Below are 23,829 nucleotides of genomic sequence, written 5' to 3'. Positions count from 1 at the left end.
CATTGCTGGAATAAATAACTCGAGTGCCAGGGGCATATGACAGCTGTGGGCCTGCGAAGCCTGGGAGTATCTGGGAAAAAGCAGACGCATCCTATCTCTCCTCAACCACAGCCAAGAAGACAATCGAGGCAGAAATCTCCCTGTTGCTTGAATTAACCAGATTATTGAGCAAAGTTAGAGCTTGTCTGGTCTACTGGTTTCAATTTGGGCTTACAAGCCCAGTGCGTAACAGGAGATTTATTTGAGAAATTGCTGTCAAAAATCTAAGAGTCCTTTCAATAGCAACTCAGCAGCACCTGGATTGTATTTTTAGAGTATTTCCTCCCGTGATGATAATATCAGCAATTAATGTACTTGTATTTATAAAGCCTTATTCTTCAGGGAGTACTCGACCCTTGAGAGAGGTCACCTAATTAATTTCTGCAATGTTTTAGATTAGACTGTTGCTTGTTTTGTGACCTTGAAGATTGCAGTGATTATTAAGTCACTAAAATATTAAATCACTTTTGCAAGGACTCCCAGTAAGGAAGCAATAGGAAACAGGCAAAGAACACACAAAGACCTGGGCATTCTGGGAAGCGTTTTCACTCCTGCCACAGAGCAGGACCCCCACAGGCGTGCCCACCCTGTTTTAAGCAAGGAGGGAAAGTTAAAAAAGAGAATCCACATTTTCATCAGAGAAATAACATGCTTCAATATTCTAAGGAAACCGTAGTCATGCTCATATAAACTCATCTGAAATTAGTCATATCTCTGGAACCTTGAAGATAACTTTTTAGCAGCTCTCAAATAAAAGGTTGAATGAGCACCTTTCTTCCTGGTATGGTAGAAAGATCAACTTGACCGTGATCCATGAAACTTATGTTTGAATATTGTCGCTTTCACTTATTAGCTATATTATCCTGGGCAAGATAATTGATGCCTTGGAATTTTCCCAATTGTGAAATGGATATGTTAATAACTGCTTGACAGTGCACTCTACCTTAAGGGCCAAAATCCTAGTTCAAGACTCCATCATCTTTCACTTGAACCACTGCAACTGACTTCTAACTGATCTGCATTTCATTCTTGTTCCGCTGCTGCCTTTTCTCCGCATAGCTGTTAGAGTGATCTTTTAACATCACAATTCAAATTGTATCATTCTTTTGCTTAAAATTCTCCACTGGCATCCATTGGTATTTCGAATAAAATGCAAGTCCCTTACCATGGCCTAAAAGATCTGTACAGTCTGGTCCTTGCCTACCTCTTTGTCCCAGTCACCCCACAGGGCCCCGCATTCACTGAGCTCCAGCCATGCTGACCTCTGTGACATTCAACCAGACATGGCCGCCTTCCCTTTAGCCTTCCACACTTGCAGTTGCATCATCCAGGAGGCTCTTCTGCCACGTCTTGATGCTTGCTCCATTTACTCTCTCAAGGCCCAGTTGGAATACTATCTGTCCAGAGAGGTGTCCCTGGACATTGTATGTGATGTGGCATCCCTAGTCACTTTCCAACAATTTTTACCTCTATAGCAGTTATCACAATGGGAGTTTATCTTATCTAGTTAGTTGTTTCTTTATTGTGAGCTTTATCCCATAAGACTCTAAGCTCTTGTTCACTGTTTACACAGTACATTCCCAGAGTTTAGAGCAGTATCTGACAGTCTAGCATGTACTAGGCACTCAAAATACGGGTTTATCAGATGAATACATGAGTATAATAATATATATGAAAAGTTTAGCCCATAAAATGCTTAAATTTGCTGTCTGTAGTGTCAGACCTTTGTATCCACAGGCTGTGCATTTGCACACAAGGTTGTGCAGGCTGGTCTGTTGAATCCTGGGGTGTGGAACCCTCACACAAGGGACCCACAGACACAAATGGCTGATTCTACTATGCTATTTTACATAACGAACTTGAGCACTGGTGAAATTTGATATCTGTGGGGGTTCTGGAACCAATATCCTGGTAGATATTAAGGGTCAACTATTCTTATTCTTGGGGACTCACTTTTAGGACAAACTTCTCCTGGCCAATAGCAAATAATAATAACAATAGCTAATATCTATTGAACTCCTAATAGATGCTGAACATTGCTCTAAGTGCCTTTAATGAATTAACTCACTTATCAACCCTCTAAGATATGTGTTATTATTATCCAAATTATTAAGACGAGGGACAGATGGTTCAAGTAACAAAGAAACAAAGATTTTTGTTCCTAAGTAGAGGGATGGGGATTTGGACTCAGGTAATTTGGTCCCACAGCGATAATCATTATCACTCACCTACTCAAACTGTCTTATCCTGGCATTCAAGCTTTCCAACAATCTGATGTCTAGCTCTCCCAACTCTCCCAATCTGTTCTTTCATCATTCATCCATTCATTCATGCACACATCCATTGTTCAACATATATTGAGTAAATACCTTATGCCAGGCCCTGACCTAAGTCTTGGGTTTAAATGGTCTTTGGAGGAAGGGAAAGGATAAATAGAAATGTGAAAATCTTTATTTTATCCGTGTTGTCAGCACAATAAAGCTATTGATGAATTTGAGCAGGAACTTTACTTATTTTACGACTTAAGACTTCTCTTTTATGAAAAATGACAGTCTTCAACATTTACAGGGTGTCTTTTGGATACCTGATTTCTCCAAACACTGCCCCAGCTTTCAGCGTAACCAGAACTTGAGTGCCATCAGCACCTCCAAGAACTTGGACTTCTCCTTGCTTAATGATGTACATTTCCTTGCCAATTTCTCCCTGTATGCCAAATAAAAAGAGGAAATGATAGTCACTTTATTCTTGACAATTATGCCCCAAATTAAAGAAATATAAACTCCTCTAGATGAATAAACATAAAGGAAGGAAGTGTGGAAGTAATTATTTGAAGACTTGAGAGAGGTATGGACGTTAGTTTGACACATCATGTGAAAAGAAATGGTAGGAAAAGTGGTACTCTTCAAAATGAGAGCACTGTGTGCCATCACTGGATAGGCAAAGATATTTTAGCTGGCACATTGTTTCAGGAATGGGATTGGAGAGAGGAAATTAGAGATTGTAAGAAAAGCAACCTTTTCCTTTTTATTTTTTAGTGACCACTGCTTTGCTTTGAAGAAATTGCTTAATTTATCCAAAGAGTATGGGTTACAGTCATTAAAAGATAAACTCTACTCTTCTGCCTATAGCACTGAGATCTCATTTTAGTAACTGGGGCATAGGAGACCTTTAAGCTATTATTCTTGTTCCACATTGAAAGTGTTAATGCAGCAAGTTGTTTTTACTCAGTTCTTGTTTATCTCTGGGGACCCTGGAACCAGGGCAATGACCCTTGTTCAAACCCCTGAGAACTAAACTCTTGGAGAGTTCACATAGCCACTGGTTAATGATGCTATTCTGTATGCCTCAGGCAGTGTGGCGGGATGTACCAGGCTGTCAACACTGTTTAATGTAAACACAAAGATTTATGGTGTGTACTTGGTGTCTAGTTTGTAGTCTGAACCATGGCTGGTCATGTAGCTATGTGACCAGACCCTTAACTCTAGACTCCAAGACTTTGTTGAGTTTTCCTAGGCAGAGATATTTTGTCCTTGTCCACAGCGAGTGATAAAGATGAATTTCACGTGACCCTCATGGAAGGAGGACCTAGTAAATCTGTACCTTATTTTTCTAGTCTTTGCCTATGAGTATCTTTTTCTTGCTTTTCCTGCACTGTGTGCTTTACTCTAATAAATCTTACGTGATAAATACCACTTTATATTGAGTCATGCAAATCACCAAACTAGTGGGTGATAGTGGGACCCTTGGAATACATCTCACTCCAGGATCCAAAAAGAATAAACATGCTTTACAAGAGAACTGAATGGCACTTGGGTCAAGAAAAGCTGTTCAGCTTTAAATAAGACAGTTGTCATAATACTAGGCAAACTGGATAATAGTACCTATATGTCTTAATGAGTTGAGTCTTGATCAATCTGAGCAATTAAAAATAGCATAAATACAATTAATTCTCTTATACTTGGCTTAGGAGGGGACTAGATTATTTGAGTTCATCAAATATTCTTGTTAATCATATTTTCAGAAGATTAGAACACACTAAAATTAATTTAGGATTAAACAATGTTGATTATAGTTTCTGCTCTGCAAAGACTGAGACAGTGTCTACCTTGTTCCAGGGCTGAGCACAGGAATTATGACATAGACAACTCATTTATGAATAATTTATAATGTCACCATTCTCTGGGAAGTTCTTTAATGCCAAGGATTATTTTCCTGATCATTACTTACTGTCACATTCTAACTGTTAGGTTAAGTTTAAAGTTTTTAGGTTCTACCTCTTAGCTGACATCTGTGACATTCTCATTTTATCTCCCTATGACTTTTATGAGGAAGTTAGTGTAGGTATTATTATTTTCATTTTACAGAAAGAAAACAAAGGTACAGATTGACTTACAGGTTAATATTTGGCTGAGTAACCAATGTTTCATGACAGTAATTAGAAGCAAAAGGAAGCCTAGAATGTATATCTCTGGATGAAGCAATGCAAAAAAGTATATTTAAATTCTGCATTGTGGAGAATATTAAGCATATATTTATTCCCAAGTGTAGATCTAAGTAGAAATTCTAATACAGATGGATCTAATTATAGTTATTTCCATAATATCAATACTAATAATACATCTTGCATTTTGCAAAGTATTTTTAAACTCACAATGTCAGATTTTACATTGTTCATTATTTTATGCCTGTGTTTGTTTAATCAGAACATGCTACTTTATAGCTGCAAAATATTTTCATAGATATTAACTTATTTAATTCTTGCAAAAATCTCAGTGAGGTCATGTAGGAAAGATATCATTAGTTTTATTTAAATTTGGTAGTGTGTAAGTCACTCAGTCATGTCTGACTCTTTGCAACCCCATGGACTATATAGCCTGCCAGGTTCCTCTGGCTATGGAAGTCTCCTGGGAAGAATATTGGAGTGGTAGCCATTCCTTTTGCCAGGAGATCTTCCTGACCCAGAGATTGAACTCAGGTCTCCTGCTTTGCAGATCAGATTCATTACCATCTGAGCCACCAGTAGAGACTTGAAAAGTTACGTGTCTTGGGCAAATTTGTGAGGCTGGCAGAGGGCAGCATTAGAGCTGGCAACACCTATGTCACCTGACCATATAATATGCATATTAAATATGATGCAATATATCTGTACAGATAGACCACATTTAATGATGAATCCAATATCAAGACTGATCTCTTTAAAACCAACAAAATAGCTATGAATTATTTTTAAAATAAAGGCAAGTGTCTGAAAATTAGTTTTTCAAGAGATACTCTAAGAAGTAATGATTAGAACATGGTCATATTCCTTCATTTTTTGCATGAAGTCATTCTCAAGGAACTGGAATGATTTTTCAAAGGCAGTTTTTACAGCTGACTGGAGGTAGAAGTACATAATGGGTACTGAAATATAGTTCAGCACTTTTAATTATTTTTTAATGATCATTTCAATAATTTTCCAAGGAGATCTGGCATAATCACGGAACGAAAACTTCCACTATTTCCTGCATATTTCTAGGCTAATTTAAGACTTTTCTGCAAGTTAATTAGCATTCAAATGAAGTAGACATTCCTTAGAGAAGAAGGTCTGACAGCAAGTGCAAAATAAGACCAAACTAAGCTTTTGTGGTTGGTTTACTTGCTAATTTGGAGAAAGTATAGAAATGCAAGCGCTTCATATACAATAGGGTAACCCTTCCTGAGAGAGCATTTAAAATTTTCAGAGTTCCCCTGTGAAAGGCTATTCCAAGGCTGGCAGGGGTATTATGACACTCAAACTAATTCTTGCAAATTAATCCTGGGAAAACTCCCAAATACTCTTTGAAGCAGTCCAAGCTAGCCATTCAGTAAGTTTAGGAGCCATCCAGAGGATTAGGGCTTCTCTAGTGGTTCAGACAGTAAAGAACCTGCTTGCAACGCAGGAGACTCAGGTTCAATCCTTGGGTTGGGAAGAGGGGAATGGCTACCCGCTCCAGTATTCTTGCCTGGAAAATTCCATCGACAGAGGAGCCCGGCTGGCTACAGTCTATGGGGTCACAAAGAGTCAGACACGATGGAGTGACTAACACTTTCACACTTTCAAGCATATGTATCTAACTCCTTTGGGGAAACTTGGGAATGCCAACCCAGTGTTAGGAGCTGCTTAGAGGATTAGGGAGGTCAGCAGACTCAGTCCTGAGCCTTGCCATTTCTTGAATGATTTAAATGACCTCTAATGAGCATGTTTGTTTGTTTTTCTTCCCTTTTCCTACAGTGATTTGTGGAAATGATAAAGCAGAAGCAGAGCTGAATTCAGCTGTCTAAAATCTGGTCAAGTAACAACTTTTCATCTCTGTCTATGTCTCAGTTCAGTTCAGTCACTCAGTCGTGTCTGACTCTTTGTGACCCCATGAATTGCAGCACGCCAGGCCTCCCTGTCCATCACCAACTCCCGGAGTTCACTTAGACTCACGTCCATCGAGTCACTGATGCCATCCAGCCATCTCATCCTCTGTCGTCCCCTTCTCCTCCTGCCCTCAATCCCTCCCAGCATCAGAGTCTTTTCTAATGAGTCAACTCTTCGCATGAGGTGGCCAAAGTACTGGAGTTTCAGCTTCAGCATCATTCCCTCCAAAGAAATCCCAGGGCTGATCTCCTTCAGAATGGACTGGTTGGATCTCCTTGCAGTCCAAGGGACTCTCAAGGGTCTTCTCCAACACCACAGTTCAAAAGCATCAATTCTTCAGTGCTCAGATTTCTTCACAGTCCAACTCTCACATCCATACATGACCAGTGGAAAAACCAAATCCTTGACTAGATGGACCTTTGTTGGCAAAGTAATGTCTCTGCTTTTGAATATGCTATCTAGGTTGGTCATCACTTTTCTTCCAAGGAGTAAGCGTCTTTTAATTTCATGGCTGCAGTCACCATCTGCAGTGATTTTGAAGCCCCCCAAATTAAAAGTCTGACACTGTTTCCACTTTCCCCCATCTATTTCCCATGAAGTGATGGGACCAGATGCCATGATCTACTATTAATTAAACCCCTTCTTTAAAACAGAAACGGAAGCAGAGAAATGTGGCTTGGGTCTCATGTCTTTTCATTTCTGCTCTTCTCCCTGCTTACTTTTTTCCCTTCCTTCATTTGTGTTCAACTGATCTGTTTTTATTACTTAGTGATGGATGTGATGTAAGGAAGAAATTCGAAATGAGAAGGCTGCCTCTACTCTGCATTTCACACTTTGTTAAGCAAGTTTTCACTGCTTAGGGGCATGAGTGCTAAAGTTTCTATGAGTTGTCTCAATTTTCAGTCCCTGTGGCTAATGGAACAAATTGAAAGGCTATTTGGGTGCATTAAGGCCATGCCATCCTAAACGCATCATTGATCGAAAGGAGTCCTTTAATCGAGCTGTGGTTTGCATTTCCCATTTTAATGAAAATGATTTCATATCATCAGTATGCCCACTTTTAATCTGGGCTTATTTGTGTGGGCTTATATACTCTTGCCTGGAAAATCCCATGGACGGAAGAGCCTGGTGGGCGGCAGTCCATGGGGTCGCTAAGAGTCGGACACGAATGAGTGACTTCACTTTCACTTTTCACTTTCATGCACTGGAGAAGGAAATGGAAACCCACTCTGATGTTCTTGCCTGGAGAATCCCAGGGACGGGGGAGCCTGGTGGGCTGCCGTCTATGGGGTCGCACAGAGTTGGACACGACTGAAGTGACTTAGCAGCAGCATATATTCCTCAGATGGTAAAGAAGCTGCCTGCGATGTAGGAGACCCAGATTTGATCCCTGGGTCAGGAAGACTTCCTTGGAGAAGGGAATGGCAACCCACTCCAGTATTCTTGCCTGGAGAAATCCTGACAAGAGAAGCCTGGCGGGCTACAGTCCCTGCGGTCGCAAAGAGTCAGACATGACTGAGCAATTAATGCTTTCACACTGTATTCCTGGTTTCATTAATATCACAATGTCTCATCCACATTTTCCTCTTTTACTACTAGAAGAGAGCTCCTTCTCAGTTGCCCTCTGTTATTCTTCTCCACTGACTTCTTCCATAAATACTGTTTTTCTTCAAAGTTACAACCTTGGTCTTTTTCACGTCCCTTATGTTGAGCTTCTTATGATAGCAATTCTGTTATATGCTGGTCCCTAAAGATTTACCTCCAGTTGTATCCTCTCTCGCAGACTACTTTTTCTCCACCTCTGCACCTGGGGGTCTTAAAGTACCTTCCCTCTATTTGACTTTGTCTTTAGCCATTATCCTCATTGATTATGTACTTCAATTCCTTAAGTTTGTCAAGTTCCGTCTTGCCTCATGTCCCCAAGTCTTCATCTAAAAAACTGTCCTCTCTAGTTTTTTTTCTTTTTTTTTTAAACTAGAGAACTATTTCTGTTTAGATTTTCACAAAGATCATGTCTGATAATCTGACAATCTCCCCACCTCTGAGTCCTCCAATCTAAATTAAGTACCTTTGCCACCACACAAATTCTGTGTTCCCTTCATAGAAGTTAGCACGTTTTGGAGTTATGCATTTATTTAATTTGTTTATTGTTTGTCTCTTCCATCAGGCCAGTGATATTCAACTTTGGCTGCATGTGAGAATCACCTGGGAGGCCTAAAAAGTACTGATATGTGGGCTCTACCAGACCAGTTGAATTGCTGGGGATGGAGCCCAGACTTCTAAATTCTGGTGATTCTGATGCAGACTGTGAGCTGAATACCCCAGCATCAGACAGCAAGCCTCTGAAGGACAAGAACCACCCTTTTCTGACATATACTGAATATATCCAGTATCTAGCACAGTGCCTGGCCCATAGCATTTCAGAATTATTTATTGAGTTTCACTGAATAGATGACACTAAAATTTCCCAGCTCTTGACTTGTAGTTCCATACATTCTCTCCGTAGACAGTTCCTTCCTTTCTGCCTGAGCTCATGTGAACTTTTTTCCTTCATCTGGAACGCCTGCTTCTTCTTTCTCCTAGTTCATGCCGATTCATTTTTCAGGACTTTGTTTGACCAATGTCTTCTCCAGGAGCTCTTACCAGTACCCCAGGGAGAAACATTCTCGATCTCTGTCCTACTACAGCTTGTGCTTACTTCTCCCGCCACATTTAACATGTTATTTTGGGAGGTAAGTGCCTCTTGCCTCCACTTGTCTGTAAACTCCCTGGGGTTTTGGATCATCTTTCATTCCTTTGAACCACTCATCATTCTCTATGTTTAATTTTGATTGTTGCCTTCACAACTGATTTAATGTCTCAAGATGAAAAACCCAAGGTCATCATTCCTTCTCTCTCCCTTAAGTGAGTAATCAGAGATGTGCAAAAATACTCATTTTGGAGTTATTTGTAATAGCAAACACTTGGAAATTGATTATGATACATTCATAGACTGGAATACTATGCAGCTTTAAAAAGGAGGCTGTAGATTACTTCCTATGGTATATTGTGACGTGACAAAGCAAGTTTCACCCATAAGGGAGGTATGATGCTAATTTTATGAAACAAGCTGTAACTATCCATCAATCGATTTATAAAAGAGATAGGTTGAAATATATTAATAGTGGTTATTTATGGATGGTGGAGCTTTTGGCTTTGTGCTTTTATGTGTTTCCCATGTTAAAAATAATGACCATGTATTGCTTTGTAATTACAGCAAAATTTAAAAAATATGGCATTGATTATCCATTAACTGTGTGAGCTAAATGGAGGTAACTGATAGTTTGCTGAAGACATAAAAGGGGCAAAATCACCTTTCACTTCTTAAGGGAAAAAGTAGAATTAAGGGAAGGTATTTGGAATTAATGGGGTATGACAGTTGATGACTTCTGTATACACAAACCAACTTTTCAGACCACCCACACTCATATGCTACAAGTAATGAAATCCATATTGTCTTATTCTGTTTTGAACTCTGAAAGCACATTATTGTTTTACAGAATTGCATCTCATAATTATTTTCATACTTTGGAACTCACCCTAGGCAGATTTTGTTTAAACTGTTCTCCTGACTTATATCTGAACTCCTCAAATATATTTATTTATGAGTCATGCATTTGAAAAATTGCAGGCACTCACCTTTTTGCAGACAAAGTCACCAGGTAAGTAGACAATGGACTTCAATCTTAGCAGCATGTCATAAATCATCTGTGTGTCACAGCCCTAGAGAAAAAATAATAAAGAGAAAAATGATCCTTATCGATACAGCTAAGAGGCAAATATTCCAAGAGATTTTAAAAGGCAGTGAAAATAAACAGTGATAGATTTTTGTCTGTGTTGATGCTAAAATATTAGTTGTCAGTAGATATGGACTTGTATTAGAAAAAAATATAGAAAAAAAAAACCCTACAGTATAATAGAACTTAGATGCTGGTCAGATATATCGGATCCCCCTGGAGAAGGGACTAGCTACCCACTCCAGTATTCTTGCCTGGAAAATCTCATGGAGAGAGGAGCCTGGCAGGCTGAAGTCCATAGGGTCACAAAGAGTTAGATACAGCTGAGTAACTAAGCATGCACTCCTGCAGATATATTTGGGTTTTAATCCTGTTTCCACTACTTATTGCTATGTATCTACATATCTCATGGCCTCATTTTCCTAGTCTGTTAAATGGGAGTTAAATGGTACTAATTTTGTAATAGTAAAATTTTACTCATGTAAAACTTAACATTAGCTGAATAAATGATAAGTATTAAAGACTATGGTAATGTAATGGTAATAGCAATTGATTATTAATATATTAACACTGACAAATAAAATATTTCCACATCTTTTTCTTTTTAATAACATCTTTCATACTATTTGAGATATTACATTTGCAAACTTGTATGTTTTTCTTCCCCAACTTGTCATCTTCTTTAACTGTACTTAAGAGATACAAAAACAATATCTGTTAAATAAGTGACTGTTCATATTCACTTCAGTAGTGTAAGAAACAAATTTGATTTGTTTGAAAATCTGTCTATATTTGTTCTTTGTCTAAATAATTATAATTTATCTATGTGTGTGTGTGCTTAGTCACTGAGTCGAGTCCAACTATTGGCGACCCCATGAAATGTAACCTGCAGGCTCCTCTGTCCCTGGGGATTCTTCAGGCTGGAATACTGGAGTGAGTGGCCATTTCCTTCTCCAGGGGATCTTCCAGACCCAGGGAACTAACCCAGGTCTCCCACATTGCAGGCAGATGCTTTACCATCTGAGCCACCAGGGAAACCAATAATTTATCTAAAAAATAGGTTAAAGAAAAATCTGTAGATGTTCCAAAAATCTCACCTCACATAGTGATTTTGAATTTTCTACTTTCATTAGACTTTCCACTCCCCATAGTCAACAAAAGAGTCCAAAGTGCAGTACTTGGGTGCAATCTCAAAAATGACAAAATGATCTCTGTTCATTTCCAAGGCAAACCATTCGATATTATAGTAATCCAAGTCTATGCCCCAACCAGTAATGCTGAAGAAGCTGAAGTCGAACCATTCTATGAAGACCTACAAGACCTTATAGAACTAAGACTCAAAAAAGAAGTCCTCTTCATTAGAAGGGACTGGAATGCAAAAGTAGGAAGTCAAGAGATACCTGGAATAACAGGCAAATTTGTGCTTGGAGTACAAATGAAGCAGGGCAAGACTAACAGAGTTTTGCCAAGAGAACACACTGATCATAGGAAACACCTTCTTCCAACAACACAAGAGAAGACTCTACACATGGACATCACCAGATGGTCAACATTGAAATCAGATTGATTATATTGTTTGCAGCCAAAGATGGAGAAGTTCTATGCAGTCAACAAAAACAAGACCAGGAGCTGACTGTGGCTCAGATCATGAACTCCTTATTATCAAATTCAGACTCAAATTGAAGAAAGTAGGGAAAACCACTAGACCATTCAGGTATGACTTAAATCAAATCCCTTACATTGCATTACAGTGGAAGTGACAAATAGATTCAAGGGATTTGATCTGATAGGCAGAGTGCCTGAAGAACTATGGATGGAGGTTTGTGACATTGTACAGTAGGCAGTGATCAAGATGGTCCCCAAGAAAAATAAATGAAAAATGATTGTTTGATGAGGCCTTACAAATAGCTGAGAAAAGAAGAGAAGCTAAAGGCAAAGGTGAAAAGGAAAGATATACCCATTTGAATGCAGAGTTCCAAAGAATAGCAAGGAGAGATAGAAAGCCTTCCTCAGTGATCAATGCAAAGAGATAGAGGAAAACAATAGAATGGGAAAGAATAGAGATCTCTTCAAGAAAATTAGAGATACCAAGAGAACATTTCATGCAAAGATGGGCTTAATAAAGGACAGAAATGGTATGGACCTAACAGAAGCTATTAAGATATTAAGAAGAGGTGGCAAGAATACACAGAAGAACTGTACAAAAAAGATCTTCATGACCCAGATAACAACGATGGTGTGATCATTCAGCTAGAGCCAGACATCCTGGAATGCAAAGTCAAGTGGCCCTTAGGAAGCATCATACGTACAAAGCTAGTGGAGGTGATGGAATTCCAGTTAAGCTATTTCAAATCCTGAAAGATGATGCTGTGAAAATGCTGCACTCAATATGCCAACAAACAGGGAAAACTCAGCCATGGCCACAGGACTGGAAAAGGTCAGTTTTCATTCCAATCCCACAGAAAGGCAATGCCAAAGAATGCTTAAACTACCGCACAATTGCACTCATCTCACACACTAGCAAAGTAATGCTCAAAATTCTCCAAGCCAGGCTTCAACAGTTTGTGAACCATGAACTTCCAGATGTTCAAGCTGGATTTAGAAAAGGCAGAGGAACCAGAGATCAAATTGCTGATATCCATTGGATCATCGAAAAAGCAAGAGAGTTCCAGAAAAACATCTATTTATGCTTTCTTGACTATGCCAAAGCCTTTGACTGTGTGGATCACAATAAACTGTGGAAAATTCTTGCAGAGATGAGAATACAAGACCACCTGACTTGCTCCCTGAGAAATCTGTATGCAGGTCAGGAAGCAACAGTTAAAACTGGACATGGAACAACAGACTGATTCTAAATAGGAAAAGGAGTATGTCAAGGCTATATATTGTTACCCTGCTTATTTAACTTATATGCAGAGTACATCATGAGAAACACTGGGCTGGATGAAGCACAAGCTGGAATCAAGATTGCCGGGAGAAATATCAATAACTTCAAATATGTAGATGACACCATCCTTATGGCAGAAAGTGAAGAACTAAAGAGCCTCTTGATGAAAGTGAAAAAGGAGAGTGAAAAAGTTGGCTTAAAGCTCAACATTCAGAAAACGAAGATCATGGCATCAGGTCCCATCACTTCATGGCAAATAGATGGAGAAACAGTGGAAACAGTGAGAGAGTTTATTTTTGGGGGCTCCAAAATCACTGCAGATGGTGACTGCAGCTATGAAAAGACGCTTGCTCCTTGAAAGAAAAGCTATGACCAACCTAGACAGCATATTATAAAGCAGAGACATTACTTTGCCAACAAATGTCTGTCTAGTCAAAGCTACATACATGACTTTTCCAGTAGTCATGTATGGATGTGAGAGTTGAACTACAAAAAAGCTGAGCACCAAAGAATTGATGCTTTTGAACTGTGGTGTTGGAGAGGACTCTTGAGAGTCTCTTGGACTGCAAGGAGATCCAACCAGTCCATCCTAAAGGAGATCAGTCCTGGGTGTTCATTGGAAGGACTGATGCTGAAGCTGAAGCTCCAATACTTTGGCCACCTCATGTGAAGAACTGACTCATTTGAAAAGATCCTGATGCTGGGAAAGATTGAAGGCAGGAGGAGAAGGGGATGAAAGAGGATGAGATGGTTGGATGGCATCACCGACTCAATGGACATGAGTTTGAGCAAGCTCCGGCAGTTGGTGATGGGCATCGAAGCCTGGCGTGCTGCAGTCAGTGGGGTCACAAAGAGTCGGACAAGACTGAGTGACTGAACTGAACTGACTTTCATCAAACATGTTTAGTTTTCCCTCCCAGAACTGTTAGCATGTGGCTGCTTTCTTTTTGTGCTTGTCCCTGTCCATTTTTTAGGAACATTATGATTTTCAGATAATTAATCCCATGTAGAAAACCAAAGTATCTACCCCCAGCTCATGGGTTGGATAATAATTTCTTTAGCAATCACGCTGCTGCTGCTAAGTCGCTTCCGTCGTGTCCGACTCGGTGCGACCCCATAGACGGCAGCCCACCAGGCTCCCCCGCCCCTGGGATTCTCCAGGCAAGAACACTGGAGTGGGTTGCCGTTTCCTTCTCCAATGCAGGAAAGTGAAAAGTGAAAGTGAAGTCGCTTAGTCGTGTCTGACTCTTGACCCCATGGACTGTAGCCTACCAGGCTCCTCCATCCATGGGATTTCCCAGGCAAGAGTACTGGAGTGGGGCGCCATTGCCTTCTCCAATAGCAATCATAAGTTTCCATAACAATTTCAGTAGCAAACACCTGACCTAGATCCATATAAAATTTACACCTCAGGCTTGCTTGACTGATAAGGAAAGTTAATGATTTATGATTGAAGTATTTTCAAATAGCCATGGGTGAGAAGCATTCAGATGAACTTGAAGCTAGGATTTAACAATTTCTTTGAGAAGCTATAGCTTTTGGTTCTCTTGAATGGAGAGAAAGCCTTCTTAACACAGTCCAACACGTAATGACGAGAAGCTGCTATGAACCATGCCCTTGGTCCAATCAGAGGTGAAAGAGAGTGAGTCTAGTTGGGAATAATGTTTTAAGTAAACAGAAAAACAGTAATTTGTGGTAAAAGTTAATCATGCTGTAAGTTATGCCATGTAAATACCCACAAAACTTTTCAGAGGCGGGGGCGCTTACTTCTGCCTGGGAGTGCAGACAGGAGACAGGGGAGGTGGGAAGAAGGTGCTCATGTGGGCGACAAAGTGAGTCATTTGATGAGCGTGATTTATATCTGCATTTATTTTGATGTGCAAAGGTCCTTTGAGGAAGAGAGGAGTGTGCCGCTTCTTTCTTTGTTATATACTTGCTTAGTGCAAAATGTATAATTTTTACTCATACTGACTTTATCTCTACCATGTCTCATAGGTTATCGTATTTGTTAAGGCAAATGACAAACATTAATTTCTTCCTAAGATTTGTCATTCTGCTTTTAGTAAAGCTTCTCTAACTCTGTGGCTCAAGTGTTCTATTTCTTTCAATGCTTTCACTGATTCAGAGAAATTTCATTTCAGAAATTGGTGTTCTGATCACTCAGAACTCTGTTAGGGAAAAAAACACTTTATTTTAAGATCTCCCCCGCTAAAGGAAGTTCGTGTTTTCAATATTTCAGAGGAAATTCATTAGAAATATATTTGGAAGTTCTTTAAGCTTAAGCGTGACTGGAATATCACTGCAATGAAGGTAACTCTCAATTTTTTGTGCTTATGGAGAATAATGGGTCTCCCTAGTGGCTCAGATGGTAAAGAACCTGCCTGTAATGCAGGAGACCTAGGTTTGATCCCTGGATTGGGAAGATTCCCCTGAGGAGGGCATGGCAACACACTTCAGTATCCTTGCCTGGAGAATCCCCTGGACAGAGGAGCCTGGACAGAAAGAGTCAGACATGAATGACACAACTTACCATGCACGGAGAATAATAACATTGCAAATGATCAGAAAGAAAAGATTAAAAAAAATCCACTTAAATTTATTTTGATGTGCATGATTTGAAATTTGATGTTTTTGGCTTTAACTTTTACATTTCTTGCAGTCCCTTGGACTGCAAAGAGATCCAATGGGTCCATCCTAAAGGAAATCAGTCCTGAATATTCACTGGAAGGACTGATGCTGAAGCTGAAACTCCAATCCTTTGGCCACCTGATGCGAAGAACCAACTCATTGGAAAAGACCCTGATGCTGGTGAAGATTGAAGGCGGGAGGAGAAGGGGATGACAGAGGATGAGATGGTTGGATGGCATCATTGACTCGATGGACATGAGTTTGAGTAGGCTCTGGGAGTTGGTGATGGACAGGGAAGTCTGGAGTGCTGCAGTCCATGGGGTCGCAAAGAGTCGGACACGACTGAGTGACTGAACTGAACTGAACTGAGGCCAAAATAAAGTTTTTATTCCTGAAACAATTCCTGCTGGAATGAACTTTGATGAAAATTCCCAACTGTGTTATGTTAATAGGAATTATTAATTATTTGAAGTGTTGTTTTCCTATGGCAATAATTCCATAAATGTAAAGATGTATGCGACAGTATCATTTTCAGTACTGAACAGACTGGAAACAAGAAAAGCACAATCTGAGGACAGAGAAAAGTATTGACGATGTATGTGTAGGTTGCAATAGCATACAGTGGTTAAAATCAATACACTGGTTTTCTCTCTCTCTACATATGGTTGAATTCAACAAATAATGTGTTCTGCACAAAAACAAGCTATAGAATATGTTCACTATGACTCCAACTATGAAAAAAAAACTGAACAAAATAATACTGCCGGTCACTGATGTTTATAGATAAAAAGTAAGATAAAAATGAGGATTGGAAGGCTATTCTTAAAATTATCTTAGTGGCCACCTCTGGGGAGGGAGAAAGGAGAATGGAACTGTATCGAAGAACTGATTAGACCTCAACTTCAACTTTTATTAATAATAGTAAAAATAAAGTAAAACACACATCCTAGGATTTCTTGTAGGAATAAAATCCTCTTCGAGAAGGACCACATTTCATCTTTTCTTTTCTACCTTTCAGGTTAACTCACTGGCAGAAAGCACTATAAAGAAACCTAATTAACGGAAAGTATTGGACCAAACTAGGAGATAAACCTTAAAGTAACTTAGCAAACAATTAGTGCTTTCCTCAGTAGAAATGCCCAAAGACTTAAAAGGAGAGCTTTTAGCTTATGTCTTGGATTTCCTCAGAGAAAAATATATGAACCATTACAAATATATATTTTTATCAACATACTTGCATAAAGTATGTATTAATTCATGTAAATAGGCCATAGCGATTGTGTGTTAGGAAAAAAGTCTACAACTTAAACCTCATCAATTGATTCTGGACCCTAATGATTGCTTTGTGGACAGGTTGCCACTGGCCTTGAAGGCAATTGTGATTTAGGACTAGGTCTTTCCTTTCTCTCATAGTGAAATAAAATTTGTGTTAGGAAGTCATTATATCTTATGATGTATTTGAGAATACTTATCTCTTTCCCCTCCCCTGCCAATTGATTATTTTCTTGATATACAGTTTGCTCCATTATCATATGATTTAAAAGAATCACATCCCAGGGTTAGCATTTTTTTCTTTATAATGCAGCTCCATTTCCTTTATAGAAGTAATTAGGAAAAATTTCTGATTCTCAGAAAGTCAGCGCACAGCCATTGTTTCATAAATGTTCCTTTTTCTACAAAGTGAGCGTACCTGTGAGAGTGTCAGTATTCACTTTTGTATGTATTCATCGTACATTTGCATTACATTTTATCTTCTTATATTTTTTGTTTAATTTTTTTTTTGTATCTGTTTAATTCTCTCAACCTCCCTTGTGGGGCCTGACATTCATTAACACACTGTCAACACTCTTGGATTTTAGACGCGGGACCAGAGCCTCAGGACGTCTATTGACTCTTCAGCTGAGGTCACGTGTGGAAGATATGTCAGAGGAAGACTCACCAGGGCCTGTGCAGGGGGAGCGCGCTGTTTAATCTGCACTCTGAGCAACAGGGCAAGACAGTGGCTTCCATCTCCCCGGTGTCTTGCCAGGGCAGGGGGCATGCCAGGTACTAAATAAATAAGGCCTGACATCCATCATGAAGTTGTTAGAAAGCATTCTCTTTTCAACAATGGGAAGTTCAGTGCCGTATAAAGTTGGATTCATATTTGAATAAGGCTCCTGGAGATTTGAATGAAGTTGGGAGAAATTCTATTTTTATTCAACACATGAGCTATATGTTAGATGAATGTTCCCATAGGCAGGAAGTCCTTTTAATACCGGCTAACTCTGAACACAACTGTCAAGTTGGTAAAATTTATCTCTGGGTGCTAACCTTCTCAGTCTTGAAGGATTTCTTCATTTCTAAGCTCATTCTCCCTAAGTTACTTGAAAAAGAACTCAAGATATTATCAGTACTATATAACTCGCTGGGACTTTCAGTCACCCTCAAGTATAAGCAAGAATCTTCAAGGCTTTTCTCAACTCAGCCCTGTTTGTTATAAGAGGCCTTGCTCTGTCCCATCTGAAGCTGTGCTCCCACTAAGCCAGGGATGGGTGATATGTCTAGACAGGAATTCTGAACCCAGTCGCCCATACTATCGACTATGCCAGTCATGTTATTGATTGGTAGCTTTGGGAGCAGCAAAGTCAAATGTGATAAATAATTTGCAAGGTATTATGATGACATAACTTATTGAGTTCTAAGTGATCTTACACAGAACCCTATACTTCATATTTGCAAACACGAAGAGAGTCATTTCCATCAGGCTTTCCCTGAGAACTAACAATAATTCTCTTTTTCTAGGCGCCTCAGTATCACAGTCAAAATGAGAAGTCACAAGCTGGATGCAACCCCGAGGATGAATCTAACCAATCTTCCTAGGATCAAGCATGGCCACACACTGGTTTTACCTGCGTGAAAGCTCCTCTGTGGCTGAATCAGTTTTATTCCTCAGGGACAGTAATAATAATCACAATATATGAATAATGTACTTATACCTGATGTACTGATATAAGCACTTTGTATGTTTTGAGTTACTGAATTATCACACAACAGCCAGCGATGTCATCTTGTTTATGTAAAGTTTGCCTACCTTCTGGGAGGCAGTAGGGAGAAGCGACGACGGGCACAGGGTCTGAGGCACCGCACTGGTGCTTTAGACAGAGTGACTGCTCAGCAGGTTTCGCTGAGTGGAGTTCATCTGGGTTAAAAGCTCAATGTCAGAATACTTTCAACAAGTCTAGCAACAGTATTTGGAGAAGGCAGTGGCACCCCACTCCAGTACTCTTGCCTGGAAAATCCCATGGACGGGGGAGCCTGCAGGCTGCGGTCCATGGGGTCGCTAAGAGTCGAACACGACTGAGCGAACTTCACTTTCACTTTTCACTTTCATGCACTGGAGAAGGAAATGGCAACCCACTCCAGTGTTCTTGCCTGGAGAATCCCAGGGAAAGTGGAGCCTGGTGGGCTGCCTTCTATGGGGTCGCACAGACTCGGACACAACTAGAGCGACTTAGCAGCAGCAGCAGCAGCAGCAGCAGCAGCAGCAGCAGCAACAGTATTACTAATACCACCATGGTTAAACATAAAGTTAACAGTGAAAAGTAGTAAGCCTCCTGTAGTGCTCTGATTTTAGGCCCCTGGGAAGAAATATGTGAACAGGTGGACCCTTGGGTGAAGGGAAGAAATAACAGTGCCTCCCATCCCACCCCTGGCGCAGTCTGTCACTCACGGACCAAACCCGTCTCCGCGTGCTTCCTGCCTCTGACATCACAGCCTTTCCAGGCTCTGCTGCCGCACCAGGACGAGTCCCAGCCGCCCCTGAGGGGTCCTGTTTGGGAAGCGGTCCGCACTGTTGCCGGAGCAGCAGACGGTGAGACGCTTCGCGCTTCCCTTGACAGGCCTGTGGCACCTCCGTTTCCAGTTTGGTGTCTTTCTTTCCTACCTTGGAGCTGGGGATCTGTGTGCTCAGCCGTGTCCAACTCTTTGGAAACCCCTGGACGCCCATGGAATTTTCCAGGCGAGAATTCTGGAGTGGGTTGCCATTTCCTACTCCCGGGTCTTCCCACCCCAGGGATGGAGCTCACGAGTCTGTGTCTCTTGCACTGGCAGATGGACACCACCGCTCCATCTGGGAAAGCGAAAGTCACTCAGTTGTGTCTGACTCTCTGCGACACCATGGGCTATACAGTCCATGGAATTCTCCAGGCCAGAACATTGGAGTGGGCAGGTTTTCCCTTCTCCAGGGGATCTTCCCGACCCAAGAATCCAACCGGGATCTCTTGCATTGCAGGTGGATTCTTTACCAGCTGAGCTATCAGGGAAGCCGATCCAGGAAGTCCTACCAACAAGCTGCTGCTGCTGCTAAGTCGCTTCAGTCGTGTCCGGCTCTGTGCGACCCCATAGACAGCAGCCCACCAGGGTCCCCCGTCCCTGGGATTCTCCAGGGAAGAACACTGGAGTGGGTTGCCGTTTCCTTCTCCAATGCATGAAAATGAAAAGTGAAAGGAAAGTCGCTCAGTTGTGTTCGACTCTTAGCGATCCCATGGACTGTAGCCCACCCGGCTCCGCGGTCCATGGGATTTTCCAGGCATGAGTGCTGGAGTGGGGTGCCATTGCCTTCTCCGTACCAATAAGCAGGGGGCTCTTTTTCAGTTTCTAAAGAATGCAATCTTAATTCTATACACTAGGTGGCGCAACAGAACTTTCACTAAATTTTCTCCCATTTCTGGTAATTTAGTGGTGGACACGAAATGTGATTTCCCTAGCATTTAATTTGATAAAACATATTTAAAAATCAATACAAAAGTAATAAATCAACAGATAGGAAGGGAAATTGTCCAACCTCATAGGAATGAATCACTCCTTATTAGCTTAATACTTGAGTTTGGGCTTGAAAAAGAGACCCATTTTTGTGGGAAAAAAAAAGTTAAAAAATGACTATTCATCTCCAAGCTCTTTGGAAACTCTGATCACCCCATATCGAAGGAGCAAATCTTACTAATTCACCACAATTGATTGAAGCAAAGTCTTAGTGAAATTCTGACTTTAGTTCTACCTGTTTTGAACAAGAGGGGGAAAACTGTATGAGCTACAAGGTCTTAGTAGGAGAGTAGCAAAGAGTGTGTACATTTAGGTGTCTGGTGTGAAACTAATCGATGTGCTGAGTCTAAGTCTGTGACATTCACCGCAGGATGCTATGTTGCTGTTTTTTGACTCTGGGGACACTTCTCAGCATCTTACCACTTATCTAGACAGGGCTGGTGAGGAGCTGAAAGGTCTCATCACCGAGCTGCTAAGACTGTAGCCTGTGCAGTAAAAATTTGCTTCCCGCTCTTTGGCCTCAGTCAGGTAAATAGTTTCTACTTTCTGTAAAATGAGGGGTCATAAAACTTTTCTCAGAGACTTGCTGTGAGAATTAACTGGGAGAAGATAGCAAAGAAGATAATACGGTACAATCAGAACCCAATAAACGGTAGCTATGATTTTCGAGAAGTAAAGAACCCATCTGACAATGCAGGAGACAGAAGAGATGAGAGTTTGATCCCTGGGTCGGGAAGATCCCCTGGAGGAGGGCATGGCAACCCACTCCAGGACTCTTGCCTGGAGAATCCCATGAGCAGAGGAGCCTGGCGGGCCACAGTTCATGGGGTCACAAAGAGTTGGACATGACTGAGCAACGTAGCAGGCATGCACACAAAGCAAGGTCCACTCATTATGTGAGTTGGCCTCATCCAATAAACTGAAGGCCTGCAGAGAAAAGAGTCTAAAGTTCCCCGAGGAGCAGGGCAATCTGCCTCCAGATTGCCTTTGGATTTGAGCTGCAACAGTAACACTTTCCAGGGTTTCCAACAAGCTGACCTGTCCTGAAGGTTTTGGATCTGTCGGTCCTCATGATTACATGAGCCCTTCTTTAAAATAAATCCCCCGTCCAGTTGTGTCCAACTCTGCGACACCCTGGACTGCAGCCCGCCATGGGATTCTCCAGGCAAGAGTGCTGGAGTGTGCTGTCATTTCCTTCTCCAGGGGATCTTCCCATCCCAGGGACCACCTGAATCTCCTGCATCTCCACCACTGGCAGGCTGATTCTTGGGAGTACCCTAATACAGGGGCCATAAGACAATCGGGTCCAGCAAGGTATGTGGTGACAGCCCTGGGAATGAAAGATCCGGGGCAGCATGGACCACTCTCATGGAACACTGTCCGTATTATAATTTGTGATGCTCCAGCATGACTTACATTACTTTCATTAAAGCATTAGGACACTCACTGTTTCCCTAGTAAATAAACAAGTTTCACAAGGTTAAAAGGAAAGAAATACAAGCACGTTGTTCTTTGGAATGAAAAAGGTCAGTTTTCATTTCAATCCCAAAGAAAGGCAATGCCAAAGAATGTTCAAACTACCGCACAGTTGCACTCATCTCACATGCTAGCAAAGTAATGCTCAAAATTCTCCTAGCCAGACTTCAATAATACGTGAACTGTGAACTTCCAGATGTTCAAGCTGGATTTAGACAAGGCAGAGGAGCCAGAGATCAAATTGCTGACATTGGTTGGATCATCGAAAAAGCAAGAGAGTTCCAGAAAAACATCTACTTCTGCTTTATTGACTATGCCAAAGCCTTTGACTGTGTGGGTCACCACAAACTGTGGAAAATTCTTCAATGGGCATACCAGACCACCTGACCTGCCTCTTGAGAAACCTGTATGCAGGTCAGGAAGCAAAAGTTAGAAGTGGACATGAAACAACAGATTGGTTCCAAATGGGGAAATGAGTACGTTAAGGCTGTATAACATCACCCTGCTTATTTAACTTATATGCAGAGTACATCATGGGAAATGCCTGGCTGGATGAAGCACAAGCCGGAATCAAGATTGCCGGGAGAAATATCAATAACCTCAGATATGTAGATGACACCACCTTTATGGCAGAAAGTGAAGAAGAGCTAAAGAGCCTCTTGATGAAAGTGCAAGAGGAGAGTGAAAAAGTTGGCTTAAAACTCAACATTCAGAAAACTAAGATTATGACATCTGGTCCCATCACTTCATGGTAAATAGATGCAGAAACAGTGGAAACAGTGACACACTTTATTTTTTTGGCTCCAAAATCACTGCAGATGGTGGCTGCAGCCATGAAATTAAAAGACGCTTACTCCTTGGAAGGAAAGTTATGATCAATCTAGACAGCATATTAAAAAGCAGAGACATGACTGCCAACAAAGGTCCGTCTAGTCAAGGCTATGGGTTTCCCAGGAGTCATGTATGGATGTGAGCATTGGAATATAAAGAAAGCTGATTGCTGATGAATTGATGCTTTTGAACTGTGGTGTTGGAGAAGACTCTTGAGAGCCCCTTGGACTGTAAGAAGATCTAACCAGTCCATCCTAAAGGAAATCAGTCCCGAATATTCACTGGAAGGACTGATGTTGAAGCTGAAACTCCAATCCTTTGGCCACCTGATGCAAAGAAATGACTCATTTGAAGAGACTCTGATGCTGGGAAAGATTGAAGGTGGGAGGAGAAGGGGACGACAGAGGATGAGATGATTGGATGGCATCACCAGCTCGATGGACATGAGTTTCAGTAAACTCCGGGAGTTGGTGATGGACAGCGAGGCCTGGCGTGCTGCAGTCCATGGGGCTGCAGAGTTGGACACGACTGAGTGGCTGAACTGAACTGAACTGTCCTTTTAAAAATTGAATACAATGCACAATTAAAGCAACAGACACATATCTTTGGAAAAGCTGAAACAAGTTTATTCTAATTTATTTAGCATAGACTCATTTTTTGGTGCTACATTGCAAACAAATTCTCCCACATCTGCATCCCTTCACACATTTACAAAGTGGAGAAAAGTCCTTGTGAAATTTCTGATTGAAGATTCAAGATACAAACTTAAAAGTATTCTTTCAGTTCAGTCGCTCAGTCATGTCCAGCTCTTTGCATAAAGTATTCTTTAGGGCATCTTACACTAGGTATTTGTGAATTAAGTGATTTTCAAGTACTTTTAATTTACCCTAATCCTGAAGATTGGAAAGACACAAAGCATGCCCGCCAGCTCCCAGTCCTGGTGTCCTTCTGTGTGTGTGTACGTGTGTACCTGTGTTTGTGTGTGTGTGTGTGTGTGCGTGCACGAA

The 23,829-nt window shown here is 41.0% G+C and overlaps 1 protein-coding gene across 1 annotated transcript in view; it reads right to left on the bottom strand.

The window, feature by feature from the left end:
• Window positions 1–23,829, bottom strand: part of CNGB3 (cyclic nucleotide gated channel subunit beta 3) — a 181,223-nt gene that overhangs the window by 26,154 nt on the left and 131,240 nt on the right. Inside the window, exons 14-15 of the mRNA XM_068983992.1 lie at window positions 10,100–10,183; window positions 2,624–2,742 (exon numbers count right to left, since the gene is read on the bottom strand). Of these exons, the coding sequence (XP_068840093.1) occupies window positions 2,624–2,742; window positions 10,100–10,183 (203 nt within the window). The remainder of the gene's footprint in view (window positions 1–2,623; window positions 2,743–10,099; window positions 10,184–23,829) is intronic.

The sequence above is a fragment of the Capricornis sumatraensis genome, chromosome 11, assembly GCF_032405125.1.
Source record: "Capricornis sumatraensis isolate serow.1 chromosome 11, serow.2, whole genome shotgun sequence".
NCBI classification, from domain to species: Eukaryota; Metazoa; Chordata; class Mammalia; order Artiodactyla; family Bovidae; genus Capricornis; species Capricornis sumatraensis.
The sequence above is the reverse complement of the archived record's forward strand: the minus strand, read 5'-3'. Positions and strand labels throughout refer to the sequence as shown.